At 37.7% G+C, this 13,893-nt stretch overlaps 1 protein-coding gene across 1 annotated transcript in view; it reads left to right on the top strand.

Annotated features, from left to right (window-relative positions):
• Window positions 1-13,893, top strand: part of ltk (leukocyte receptor tyrosine kinase) — a 77,010-nt gene that overhangs the window by 51,926 nt on the left and 11,191 nt on the right. The window contains exons 11-19 of the mRNA XM_053509265.1: window positions 1,377-1,469; window positions 1,625-1,799; window positions 5,901-6,048; window positions 6,289-6,420; window positions 6,695-6,851; window positions 7,364-7,546; window positions 10,213-10,311; window positions 11,898-12,050; window positions 12,973-13,086. Of these exons, the coding sequence (XP_053365240.1) occupies window positions 1,377-1,469; window positions 1,625-1,799; window positions 5,901-6,048; window positions 6,289-6,420; window positions 6,695-6,851; window positions 7,364-7,546; window positions 10,213-10,311; window positions 11,898-12,050; window positions 12,973-13,086 (1,254 nt within the window). The remainder of the gene's footprint in view (window positions 1-1,376; window positions 1,470-1,624; window positions 1,800-5,900; window positions 6,049-6,288; window positions 6,421-6,694; window positions 6,852-7,363; window positions 7,547-10,212; window positions 10,312-11,897; window positions 12,051-12,972; window positions 13,087-13,893) is intronic.

Here is a 13,893-nt window from a genome sequence, read left to right as displayed (position 1 = left end):
CCATGCACCGATGTTCATAAGTAAGTGTGCTAAAAGACATTGTCCTTTGTACTGTACTTCAATAGTTGTACAACTATTCTATTGCGCCATCTGACCACAATCGTTACCATGTCTGCTATGTCTTCATGAACAACAAGTTAAAAAAAAAGAGTAAATTAAAATTCTGTGTGAAACTGGGCAAGAGACATTTGACATGATGATGTGTCAAATTTATGGCGATGCTGCATTGAGTTGTCCGAAGTATTTTGGGTGGCACGAGCCCTTCAAGATCGAAGGAACATCACAGAAAGATGACAAGAGATCAGCAAGGTCTTTAACGGGCTCAACTTTTCGACAACTGATGCAGGATGATTGTCAGCGAACAATCAACAACATTACTGCCAATGTCAGTGTGTCATACGGAACAGTCCTGGCTAGCTTCATGTGAACATGTGCCATGCTGCTGCCAAGTCTTTCCCCAGGCTTCTGACCCAGGAGCAAAAGAAACATTGTGTCGAAGTCTGCCAGGAACTCTGTCAGAATGCTGTGGATCACCCATTCTTTATTTCAAGGATCATTACCAGTGACGAACCTTGGGTGTATGGGTATGACCCTGAGTCGAAGCAATGTTCTTCACAGTGAAAGAGCCCATCAGCTCCATGACTAAAAAAGGCGAGGCGGGTCTGCAGATCGACCAAGTCCATGCTAATTGTCTTTTTCAACATTTGTCCCAAGGTGCCAGACCATCAATAACGAATTCTACCTGGTTTTACGGCATTTGAGGAAGGACATGGTGAAAGTGACTGGATGTAGTATGTCGCATGCTAATCTTGAAACTTTTTGATGCCACCTTACATCTCATCACTTCCATGTAGACTCACATTTGGACACGGGTCAAAAGATTCCTTTTACATCCTTCCAGCAGAGGATCTGCCAGCTGAAACACCTTTTAAAGAGATTGATGAGAGAGAATGACCAGGCTGGTCTGAGCTGACAGAAGACCCATATAATAAGCACTTTTTTTACACCTGTGGGAAGCAAACAAAAAAAGGCATTTTATCATGCACAGAACATTGAAACTTGAGGTGCAGAAGACCATATCAGTTTCCTCTGATCTCAGCCAAAAACAGCAGGCTGGAGCTATTGAGCTGCAGCCACATATTTGCTTGATTATATTATTGCATTATTGTGCAGATTTACATGTGTTAATAATAAAAAGCTTTTGTTTGCCTGCTTTTCATAAAAAATATCATGGTGTTTACCATATAAAATTCGTAAATTAGGTTATCAGAACACATTTTAACACTATTGTGATTGTGCTTTGTTTGTAATTGAAGGCTTGGAGAGTTGCTATAGCCTGTGTGTTTTTGTTATGTTTTCTCAACGTATTCAATTAGACCTACAATCCCTGCATCTTGGCCGCCAACATGATTTGGACTCCACCAGCCAGTTAGACTCCCTGAGTCCTCTTCCTGAGCCTTCTGCCTCAGGTACAGTGCTTGATTCTTATGATATGACATTATGATTAGTTATTTTTGGATTCATAAACCTGAGTTCACTTTTTGAATCTTAAACTTTCTATAATATTGATAAATGCAGCAAAAGTGAACAACAACGAATGAGCCAGTTAATGCTCCCTTTTCAGAGGTGTCTCAGGTGACATGGTCGTTCACCTCATGTGGGGCCAGTGGACCTCGGGGCCCTAATCAGGCGCAGTGCAACAGTGCATATCGTAACACCAATGTTAGTGTGGTGGTGGGAAAAGAAGGCCCTGTCAAAGGTGTACAGATGTGGAAGGTGCCCGCTACCAACAGATACAAGTAAGTGTTCATCAAGGTTCCCTAGTGAAAATAAAATCGGGAAAAAGTAGTTGTGAAGATTGTCCTCATTTTTTTTATTATTTTCAAGTAAAGACAAATCAAATATCCCATACAGTTGAACTTTGCTTGTTTGAACAAATTAACTTTAAAGTAATCATTTTGATTTCAGTAAGATTACATAACCTCAAAAGGCTTGCAATTTCACTGACTAAATATATGTAAAAGAAAAGTGTGAAAGTGAGGTCTGCATTGTGTGGTAGGAGTGAATTACAACACGAATTCCGGAAAAGGTGGGACGCTTCTCTGAATGCTTTGATGATCTTATGCACTGTAGATGATATGATTTGCAAAGCCTTTTCAATTTGACGTTGAGGAATGTTGTTTTTTAAAGTATTCCACAATCTTTGTACGTACCCTTTCACGAATTGGAAAGTTTCTGCCCATCTTTACTTTTGAGAGCCTTTGCCTCTCTAAGACATCCTGTTTATAGATAATCATGTTACAGACCTGATGCTAGATGTTCTCCCAGCTGAATCTTTTTTGCTTTTTCAACCCTTTGTTTTCCTTCATGCTAACTTTTTTAAAACCTGTAGCAAGAAATCAAATTTTCATTTTATTCAAATTTAAAAACTTTTTTCAGAATTCAGGTTGTATTTGCTTAGATTGATTAAAATTATAGTAAAAGCTTAAAAAAATGTAATTAATGGGCCTCCGAGTGACGCAGTGGTAAAGTACTCGCCCTATCATCCGGAGATCGTGAGCTCGATTTACGGGTGATGCTGTAACCGCTCACAGCCGGAGGTCTAGAGAGAGCTGATTGGCTGAGCATCCTCAGAGGGGAGGGATGAGAGGTACCACCACATCAATAACGGCCACATCAGGGGCGTCTGTGAGCTCATGTATGTGGAAGGAGCGGATATCGCTGGCACCCAAGTGGTTTATGCGTGAGTGAGCAGTTCGAAAAGATGTGGTCGGCTGGCGTCACTTGGTTCGGAGAAAACATGTGATCGTCTTTGGTAGTAGTAGCTTAATGTAGAAGCAGGGAGGAATTGGATACGACTCAATTAAGGAGAAAATCTGGAGAGAAAAAATGTAATAAAATAATGAACTCATGTTGATATTTATAAAATTTTTATACTAACAGAAAATAAAATTCTACGAAAGCGCATTGTATTTACAAAAAAAAGAAAATCACAGAAATTATCCTATAACTATGAGATATTATCTCAAAATTATGACAAACTTAGCAAATAATTCACTCCTACCAGGCAGGATGAAAATGTGTAAATAGTTCAGAGTGTACCACCTGTAGGATCATAAAGAAACTTTTATGTTTTACCTTCTCCTCATTAGAACTTAACTTCTAATGCAGGCACACATTAGCACGTATAATAAGTGGGTTTGAGACTAATTTGCTCACCGAGTTTGGAAAAAAGGCAAATTAGAGGCTTTTAATATTTACAGTTTTTGATAATGTAATTTATTAAAAATCTTTTTCTGTTGCGCCACTTTTAAACTTTTGGGCTCAGTTATATCTGTTATCAGTTATACCTGAGGCTGATCGTCCAATCACCGATCCTGTCCAATCAAAAACAGCCCATTCTAGTCACTTCCCCATCAACCAGATCATCTGTATTATAAATGTACCAGTAGTTTTTAAAAAATGCCATTTTGGAGTTAGTGTGTGCAGCCACACAGAAGAATTACCACACCAAAGAACTGCATTTTATAACTGACTAGACTACTCGACATACCTAAATAGTAGAATCTACTACCTACGGTATCTGACCACCCATTCCTGTCAACATGAGAGAAAAACCTCTTGTTCCAGTGACATCTTTAGGACTTTTAAGACTCTGGTCTTAAGTGCACTTTTAGTCTGTTTTTTTTAGCACCTTATGTTAATTCATGCTGGTGTCCGCATGCCATACAGTTCTTGAGTGCTTGCTGTGATATCAAGAACCGTCACAGTAAAAAGGTTTCGTAAAGAAGTGTCAAAGTACCACACAGAGCTAAGTCATTTTTGCTTATTCACATTTTTTATTCAGTTTCTTCCAGTAGACACACACACACACACCACACACACCAAGTAGAAGTCGTCTCACAGACTGTAGGGCATAGATAAATTAGTTTTTGCTCCCTATTTAAGCTGGTTTCTACACTGAGTTGCCTTTGAACTGATTTGCTATAATTGCCTGCCTAGTCATGGGAGCTTATTAAAGCAGCGCTGGCTACTACTGTAAGAAATGCCAGAGAGTCTGGTGAAAAGCGAGAATCTTGTTGGGAAGAAAGACAAATGGCAAGTGACTGATACAGCCTTACCCATTCATTAGCCAAGTGCCAGGTGCCAAGAGCCACAGCTAAAGTTAATCCCAAATGGTTGGAATCCCATAGGACAGTATAGATTTTTTTTTAATGCTTTTTTACAGTAGGCATCCCGCAGACCTCAAAGGATGGTGATGCATTGTGGGAGACAATAATTCAGCATTTCAGGAGAGACGAGCAAAGATTCTGTTAAGTCTTTAGAATGTGCAAACTCGATGCATTTTACAACTGAAAAGAGTTGCTACTGTAGGTTGCACAACTCTTGTTAGTCGAATCTATGTTTCCATCATTCATTCACTTGTTTTAACATAAAAAGAATATATATATATATATTTTCTGTATTTTTTTTTTCTGATTTCCACTTTTGAGCTTAAAATAAAAAAAAAGAAATAGGGGGAAAAAATCATAACAAGTCATCATAACTCATACTCCATTTTTTTAATTACACACAAGTGGCATGACCCAGCAGATTTGACTTTTTGCTTTGTGTGTTGTGCTAGATGTTCTATTTTTATTTTTATTTTAACTAAAGATCATAGAGTATTAAATTTAACAAGGCTTTACAAAGATACACAGTATCAATGAATATGAAAACTGAACATTTTTAATATTCTTTTACATTTCCACTCAGGTTTAAAATTAAATAATGGAAGAATGTTTTTGATGTGTCCACCATGCTCTTATATACTTACAGTACTAGCTGGGAGACACACAAAGCACAGCACACATCACACACATGATCTGTTTATTATCAGAAAAGAGAGCATATTTAAGTCAAAATTTGACCAGATGCCCTGTGTCACGTACATCCCTTACATCAAAAGAAAAAAAAGTCATTAACTTGTTACAGGGAGAACAAAGAGAGGAAGTTGTATGGAGACCAGAGACAGACAGATGATAGAAAGCACATTAACATGTTCTGAAGGGAACATAAGTGTTCCCAGTGAGCCACACGTACTGTAAAAGTATTACCATACAAGTAATGAGAAAGCACAATGAGGGGTTGTTTCATAGATGTATGACATAGAGCAAAGAGAGGTAAGAGATAGAGCCATGGAGGAAACCCACCAAGGAAACCCACCAAGCACAACCACTAAGCACAGGGAGAACATTGCTAACATTGCTATGGTCTTCAACAAAAGGACACATTTGGTTTCACCTATGGCATCTAGGAACAGGAAAAAAGAGTACACTGGGCACAGGCTCATTTTTTAATTTGAGAAAGATAGAGAAAAGTCCTTCAACTGTCCACTATTTTTACTGAAACCAAAACTTGCTTCTCAGCCCACCATCATGGTGTACTCACTCATTTTCTGTAAACCTAATACCTGTTTAGAGCAATGGTTAAAACGGGAAACTCTGGGAAAGTAAATAAATGTAAATGTGGAGAGAACATACACAGATCCCCAGTAGGCCAAGCTCAGGATTGATCCAATCTGCCGTACCCACAATGCTTTTATTTAATCTTTGAATCTTAAGTAGATGTGTAGGTGGTGTAGCACTATGGCCTCGCACCTCCAGGTGCAGTGTGTTTGTGTGTACATGTGTCCTGCGATAGATTGGCACCTTGTCCAGGTTGTACCCCGTCTTATGTCCCAAGTCTCCTGGGATAGCCTCCACGACCCTGTACAAGATAAGCGGTGTAGAAGATGAATGAATGAGTAAATCTTTAGTAGGGACAATAAAATAGACACTGCTATATGTGCGGTTATTAGATAGTTTCTATCAATATTCATATAAATACTAAAAATGTGAATGTGCCTACTTCCTTTTCAGGATCTCGGCATATGGAGCTGCAGGTGGCAGTGGAGCAAAAAACCATAAACGTTCACAGGGTGTCTTCATTTCAGCCATCTTCAAGCTGAAGAAAGGAGACATCCTATATCTCCTGATTGGCCATCAGGGGGAAGATGCTTGCCCAGGGGTGAGCTCAGCTGCAAAACTGTAACAGGCGTAGTGACAAAAATATAAGCAGATCCTGATTACCCCCATAGTACTGTACTATGCTGATGCGAGGTCTCTGTTGCCTGAAATGGCAACATGGTTGTATAACGTGTAAAGCATTTATCATTTAAAACTAAATGTAGCATCTTACAATCCATACATGTGCTTGACTCTTTAAACTCTCGTGTCTCTTCCTTGCATTTTGTTCTTTTTGCGACAGAGGAATCCTCTAACTCGTAAGGTCTGCCTGGGTGAGTCATCTGTCATTGAGGACAGGACTGAAGGAGATGGATCTGCTGCGGAATGGGCTGGAGGTGGAGGTGGTGGTGGGGGTGCAACGTTCGTTTTCCGCGTAAGCTTTTCTTCCTTCTATTGTACTTTTTCCTATCATGAAAACATCCTGTTAAAGCGGTGACATCGCCTAAAGTAAACCATGTGGGCAGAAGTCTTTATCATACTATGCATGTCTAAAGAAGAAAAGAATTAACATGTTGAAAGCATTTGAATCATCAGAACAAGGTTGCAGATGAAAGTCTAGGAAGCTCTGGATGATAACAGTGGTTTACGTTGTTCATCGATGAAAAGTAACTTTTTTTTCCCCCTGGTCGGGGGATGTCCTGGTGCAGATGGAGAATGAAGAGCCGGTGCCTCTGCTGATAGCAGCAGGTGGAGGAGGGAAGGCGTATCTGGAGGACCCTGAGAGCAGTTTGGACCAGATCTCTCTGGAACAGTATGAAAACGACACAGTGGCCTCTGGGGTCAACGGCAGAACTGGAGCAGCAGGTCTTTCGTCTAACTCTTTCCCTGCTAGACAGGCTTAGCACTTAGAGAGAGAAAATCAATAGCTACTTTACTGAAACTTGCTAAAATGTCCAGTAATTGGCAGGTCTTTTAGAAGCTTACTAAAAAAAATAATGTTTAAATTTGGAATGTTTTTTTTTCTTTCTGCAGTCTCGTTAACTGTGCCATTTCGCAGATACAGTATATGAAGCCGAGCTGTTTTGTTTGTGCTGTCAAAGACCATTAAATTTTTCAAAGCTTTTTTGTTTACATTTCCTGATGGTTCCTAAGATTCTTTTATGTGCTTGATTACGTGAAATTCCCAAGTGACAGTTAAGATCTGTAGCATGATGAGCAATCACATTCCCTTAATTTATATTTTGTGAAAGAGAATTTGAAAGAGTTGTTAGACAATTACTGCAGCATCAATTTAATACTCGATGAGCTTTTCAAGTGTTTGGCAAAAAGGATGTCATTTAGCGAAATACATTTTGACAGTGTGTTTGTTTCTGAAGGAGGGGGAGGTGGTTGGAAAGACTCCACTATGCACCTGTGGGCAGGAAGATCTCTGATTGAAGGGGCAGAAGGTGGCTCGCCTTGTCCTCAGGCTCTGTCTAAATTGGGCTGGGCGACTTTCGGAGGGTTTGGAGGAGGAGGAGGATCCTGTACTGCAGGAGGAGGTGGTGGAGGATACAGAGGTTAATACATTCATTTAGTTACACACTTACTATCAAACACTGACCTGCACTAAAAGAAAGTATCGGCTTTAAAATGAAACAGTTATTGGCCAGTTTTAAGCAAAGAAAACAACTTAGGAGATTTGAAATGACTTTAATTGGGGTAAGAACTGGTTAATTTATTATTAAAATCTGGAAGGATGATGCTAAATCATCAACTGGAAGATAAATGAATCATAAATGAAGATCATGAATGAAGATCACTTAATCGCTTGGTGAAGTTGCATTGTAAGAACTGTACGTTTAGGGAAAGGAAGAGCATTGACACACATACAATGCAAGATGAATTAAACAGCTATGTGGCCATAAGAACACCACTTGTAGATAATCAAAAAAGGGAATTGCATGAAGCGATGCTCCCATCATGCATAGTACCAATATACGTACCACCCTCTGGAGGCAGTTCAGTCGGTCAGGTTTAGACTCGACAATGTTATAAGACAATAACTGAAGTCAGCTGACTATCTGAACGTACTGAATGACCAGGTTATCACAGCAATGTTTTTTTTTTTTTTTTTTTTTCTGAGAGCATGGGCATATTGCAGGCATCTAAATGTAAAAATTGAAAAGTTTCAAAATGTGAAAATGCTGTAAACGAGTGGAAAAGCCTTCCTGGTAACTAAAGACAATGAGTAAATGAAGTTATCTGAAGTCAACAAGTCAGCAGTGTGAAGGATATCATATTTCATTATTAAGTGGTTTAAATAAAAAGAGAGATGCATACAGAATAAGCTATTTTCTACGAATAATCACAGTGCTATATTTGTTAAAATTAAGATTTTTGATGTAGCAGAGACAAACAAATGATAATTTCTTTAAAATGTAATGGTACAAGGTGTCACTATTAAACATTACTACATAATCAGAGAGATTAATATAAGGATTGTTTCAGTGGTTTCCATTTAGAAGCAACTAAGTATGTTTAGTATGTACAATAGTACTGTGCAAAAGTCTAGGGCCACCCCTCATTTCTTTGTATTTTGTTAAGTTAGGGCTTTGTTTGTCACATATACATTAAAGCACAGTGAAATTCCTTCTTCGCATATCCCAGCAGAACTGGGTTCAGAGCGCAGGGTCGGCCATGATACAGTGCCCCTGGAGCAGTTAGGGTTAAGGGCCTTGCTCAAGGGCCCAACAGTGGCAACCTGGTGGAGCTGGGGATCAAACCGATGATCTTTTACTCAGTAACACCTCTGCCCAACACTGCTTCAAAAGAGCAAGAGTTTCTTCTTGTCATCATCTATACCAGTCTATCCTGTATATAGGGACAAGGGGGGCCCTGGAGCCTTTCCTTGGAGTTTTAGAGCACGAGGGCCAAGTACACCGTGGACAGGGTCCCAATCCAGAGGTTCTTGTATTTTTTTTAATTTACTTATTATATTTTTTTTTTAGTTTAGTTATAAAAATTTTTTTATAGATTGAATAAACAGAACAGAACAGTTATATATATTAATCTCACCAAAACCTGGATCTGAGCATTATTGTAGAAATGTGGGATTATCGTGACAGAGAATGGAACAAAAGCAGGGCAACATTCAAAGAAGAGTCCTTTAAGAAACCTGGAGACCTATTCCTGACGACTACTTAAATAAATTACAAGCAAGCTTGCCTAATGTCCTATTCGCACGGGATTAGTGTTATCTGGGGACCACTTGTGATTTGTAATAATTGCAGAGGTTGTCTGTGATCTTAATCCTGTGCAAATCGGCCATGTCTGTAATTTGTAAAGTAAAAATTGCCCCGCAAATGACCTACCATATTTCTCAGAACACATAGGACCTGTGATACAGCAATATTAGTCCCGTGCGAATCAGCATGTGTGATTTGGCTGGGTTGTATATCCTATTTTAAGGTTTCCATCTTCTGTGAAGAACTGAGTGGTGCTTTGAAAGTATTTGGGTGCTGGGTCATACTCCAGCGTTATACACCATATAACAATTCAATGTGCAGAAAGACAGAGCTGAAAATCATCAGAAGACATGTACTGTACTGTATAGCACCTATAATGACAATACTGTACTTTTCCAAACAAAAGCCTATTAAGGCAATTAAGAGAGGAAGTTCCCATTATAATTCAAGGTCATCATGTTCAGGAGTTATGTAAATTGCAGGCCTCTCATGCAGGCGAATGTGCCACACGAAACTCAGATGTGGGAAGTATTTTCTAATTCACACTAGGTCCCCAGATACTACAAATCCCGTGCGAATAGTGCTTATTGTTTGAGAGTTCAGGCTGTGTTGAAGCATAACAGCAGTCAATATTCGGTATGACCTCCGTTTTTTTTCAACACAGCATTTTAATTAGCTTTACTGTATTATATTTTTTCTAAAATTGCAATTCAGAGGCATCCACTAGTATGGTTTGATACAAAATTTAGGTCTATACTTTTTACACCACTACACAGTTTTCTTTTTAAATAAAATGTCTTAGTTTGATTTAAGCATTCTAACAGTCTTTTTGTTTTATGGCATCAGCCATTATATGACTCATTAGTACAGCCCAACACTTCCCACATGTCTGTCTGAAAAGCAAGACTCCATATTAAAGAAAGGCTTTGAAATGCATGTTTATGTTAAGGTGGTCTTGTTTTCAAAGTGCTTTTTTTACGTGTCACTCTTCTGTTAAGGTGGTGATGCATCCCACGCTGATGACCTCACGGCAGACGGACAGGATGGCATTTCTTTTGTCCATCCCTCAGGAGAGCTTTTTCTGCAGCCTCTGGCAGGTGCTGAATAAACACACACACCTATACACATGCTCAGAATTGAGCATCAGGACAAGTAAACGAAATATTTTGGTTAGATTTTGAAATAAAAAGTTCTGTTTAATTTGATCTGCCATGATGTCCGTACATTGATTATGGGTATGTATACGTTTGGGAAAATGGAAATCATGTTAGTTTCCTTCACCAGAAGAGCTAAATTTCTATCAGAGCAGTTTTTTCATTTCTCACACACTTATAAGAATATCACCTCCTTTCACGCCTATATTCACACATTCTCTATCCCTTTTCTTTCTCATCTTGTCCTCCTCCCTCAAAAAGCACTAAGCCCAGCTGCTGATTTTCCATCCCTTCTTTATATACTCATTAATCTCATTTAGATAGATATTGGTTCACTGTTGTAGTAAATCACAATTTTGTGGCTATTTTAGGGTAACTTCAAACATAATGTGCAGCTTACTGCTCTCTAAAGATTGCTGTGCATGATTCCTTTTAGTCTATTATCATATAATTATCATTCAGAATGTTCAAACAGCTGGTGCATGATAGTTGTTATAATTTTTTCATTATGGTTATAATGATAATTATTATAAGGCAATTATTATCATTAAGAAATATATCCACTATATAGTAGTGGCTTATACAAAAAGTCATACAGTAGGTGGGGCAGAGCCCCATCATACACAGTTTTCTCTAAAGTACTGGAATAGCAAGGTAAATTTTTTTTGTTTTTGATACAGCACATACTGAAGAGGGTCTCAGATCAAAAGATGAATTTGAGATGATAGGTCGGAATTTCTGCTTTCATTTCATGATATTTAAATCAGCAATGTATATATCGAACTAATGTTAAGCCTCATTTACTTTTTTTGGTCCAACCATTTTTTTTTAAAGAAAGGCAGTTGGCAAATAGAAACCTATATTCCATAGATTTTGTGGGTTTGCATGCTTACCACCCTATTTCACACATTAAAATTGATTGATTGCTCTTAGGAGTCAAAAGTGGGGTTCTATATATCTAGGGCTGTTAGAGGCCCAATGTGGAAATAATCACACTGCCCCAAGGCTAAGGGAGGAACAGGGGATCGAACAATCAATAAAGATCAAACAATCCTGAAGAAATAATATGTTTTAGCAAACAAAAGCAAAGGGTAAGTACAGTAACCAAGTGTTTACATATTTATTTTGACCCATATTACAAGAATATGAAAGGAACAGGGGAAATCTGGTGTGGATTATATCCACACCAGATACATTATATTCACCATAATACATTATATTCATCTGTGCACCATGCTGAACCAGTTTTCCAAGTTAAAGTGTAAAAAGATGAAGAACATGTCCAATTTTTCCAGTGTCTGTATTCTTTGGGATAGTTTCAGGTCATCTGTACGAGTTTTGAGATTTTATTGTGGTTGAAAATGTTGAATTCTGACATACTGTACTGAATGGCAAAAAAAAAAAAAAAAAACATTAATGATATATGAAAAAAATCAACAATTATCGGTTTAAATATGTGTTTTATCAAATATATGTTTTTCATATATTTTTACAATTTTGAATAGTTTTTTTTTTTGTTCTGTTCTCAGTAATGGAGAGTCACGGGGAAGCTGAAATTGAAGTACATCTGAACTGCAGCCACTGCCAGACTCAGAGCTGCAAACGTGATAAAGATAGCAGGTTCATCATCTGCCTGTGTCATAATGACGAGATTCTTGCTCCAGACAATGTCAGCTGTATAGGTGAATAAGCATGACAGACCAAAAAGTAACAGATATAAGTTATAATATGTAAGAGAGAAAAATGAGTGTTATTATAGGGAAATAATCAACAGTGGAATGGTGTAATGCCATTACCACTTTGGTCTTTTATAATTACATTTCATTGAGATGGCGCCTGACAGTAAGGGTAATTAACAGGGGTGAAAGTAGTTTTAAATTCTTACTGGTACTACATAGCCAAAAGATGAGAAAATTTAACCATGGTGGTGGTGAACAGTCTTTACAAGCTTCTAAGAGTTACTTTATATTTCTACTTATTCAGCTTTTTTTTTAATTGGTTCCAGGGTTGAGTACCAAAAAGCATAAAATGGAAAGTGCGCTACATAGGATGTAAAATCCTTTGTTCCACAAACCAAGTAGTGCCTTTTAATTAGGGGTTAGAGTGGGATCTGGGATTCAGCCTTGTATGACAAGTAGATATTCTACAAATATGTTTTGTAAATACATTTTATTTTTTTGTAAATACATACATACATTTGATGTAATCCCAAAAAATAATAAAAAGTCGCAATATGGGTCGGTGCAATTATCTAGACGTAAATGGCTGCAGGTTATTGCAATTCAATTCATTAGTGGTTTTGTTTGCTGTTAGCTTTGCTAAATACATTTGAATACAAAATAGTTAAATATTACAGTTTGAATCACAGTTAAAGTATGTAACAATATAATCGCAGTGTCATATTTCGGATCAAATCATGCTCATCCAATCAGAAACTCTGTCAGACAGTGACATCTGTGATTTATCTGTTGTCTTTAATTTAATTGTATGGTATTAATGCAATTAATTTTACTGCATAAAAATCTTTGTTAATATTGGATTTGCTGTAAATTTTCCCCACTTTCTTTGATCTTTTTTCGTTCTTTCTCACTACTCATCCTCCAGCAGAAACGCAGGGTTCCATGGTCGTCGGACACCCGTCCTTGTCTCTGATAGTGGCGGTGGTGGCGTCCGCTGTGGTGACGGGTGTTGTGTTGACCTGTGCTTGCCTCACTCTCAGTAAGAGACTCTTCCAGTTGTGCCTTAACTTGGTCCCCTCCACCTTCCAACGCCTCTGACTTTTTCTACCCATCCAACCCATCTGCTTTCTCTGACTGTATTGGTACAGATTAACAACTCTTACATAAAGAGTCCTTAAAATAGAATTAGATAGAATTAGAGTTCTCTGTCAGATGGCAATAATAGAAATAGAACTCAGATATTTGCTGTATTTAACACTTGACAATAGTTGTACGAGAACTCTGACACCTATTAAAACTTTAGGAGTGGGGTTTCTTTTTAACAACTTGACATGCTGGTTCATATGATAAAATTGTAAGTCAAAATAAATTATTAAATTAAATAAGCTCAGAATAAGCTCAAATGTCATGCAAAAATACGCTTTAAAACAACATATAAGTGCATAGCAGCATAATAACTGTGGAATAATGACAGCGTGCAAACAGCCTTAAGAATTTCAGGTACACTGTGAAGAAGCTGTCATTATGTAAGCGTCAATGTTTTGTATAAAGTGGACCAAACATTGGGTATTAATGTTTTTATTAAAGTTTGTATACTATTACATAATAACACTTAAAATAGTTACTTTATTTATCACATTAGTTAACATGAGAAAACCATGAACTTAATATTATGTAGGAAGTAGCAGTGCTTAACATTTCTAACACTCAGCCAAACTAAAATGATCTTAACCGGCGCTTATTAAAGTATTACCCAATATTATCCAACTGATAAATAAGTTAATTAAGCAGAAAATAAGCAATATAAATACCACATTAATGAATAATTGCAGTTGTTAACTGGCTA

Source organism: Clarias gariepinus, chromosome 13, assembly GCF_024256425.1.
Source record: "Clarias gariepinus isolate MV-2021 ecotype Netherlands chromosome 13, CGAR_prim_01v2, whole genome shotgun sequence".
In the NCBI taxonomy this organism is placed as follows: Eukaryota; Metazoa; Chordata; class Actinopteri; order Siluriformes; family Clariidae; genus Clarias; species Clarias gariepinus.
Note: the sequence above shows the minus strand (reverse complement) of the source record. Positions and strands in the feature narration are given on the sequence as shown.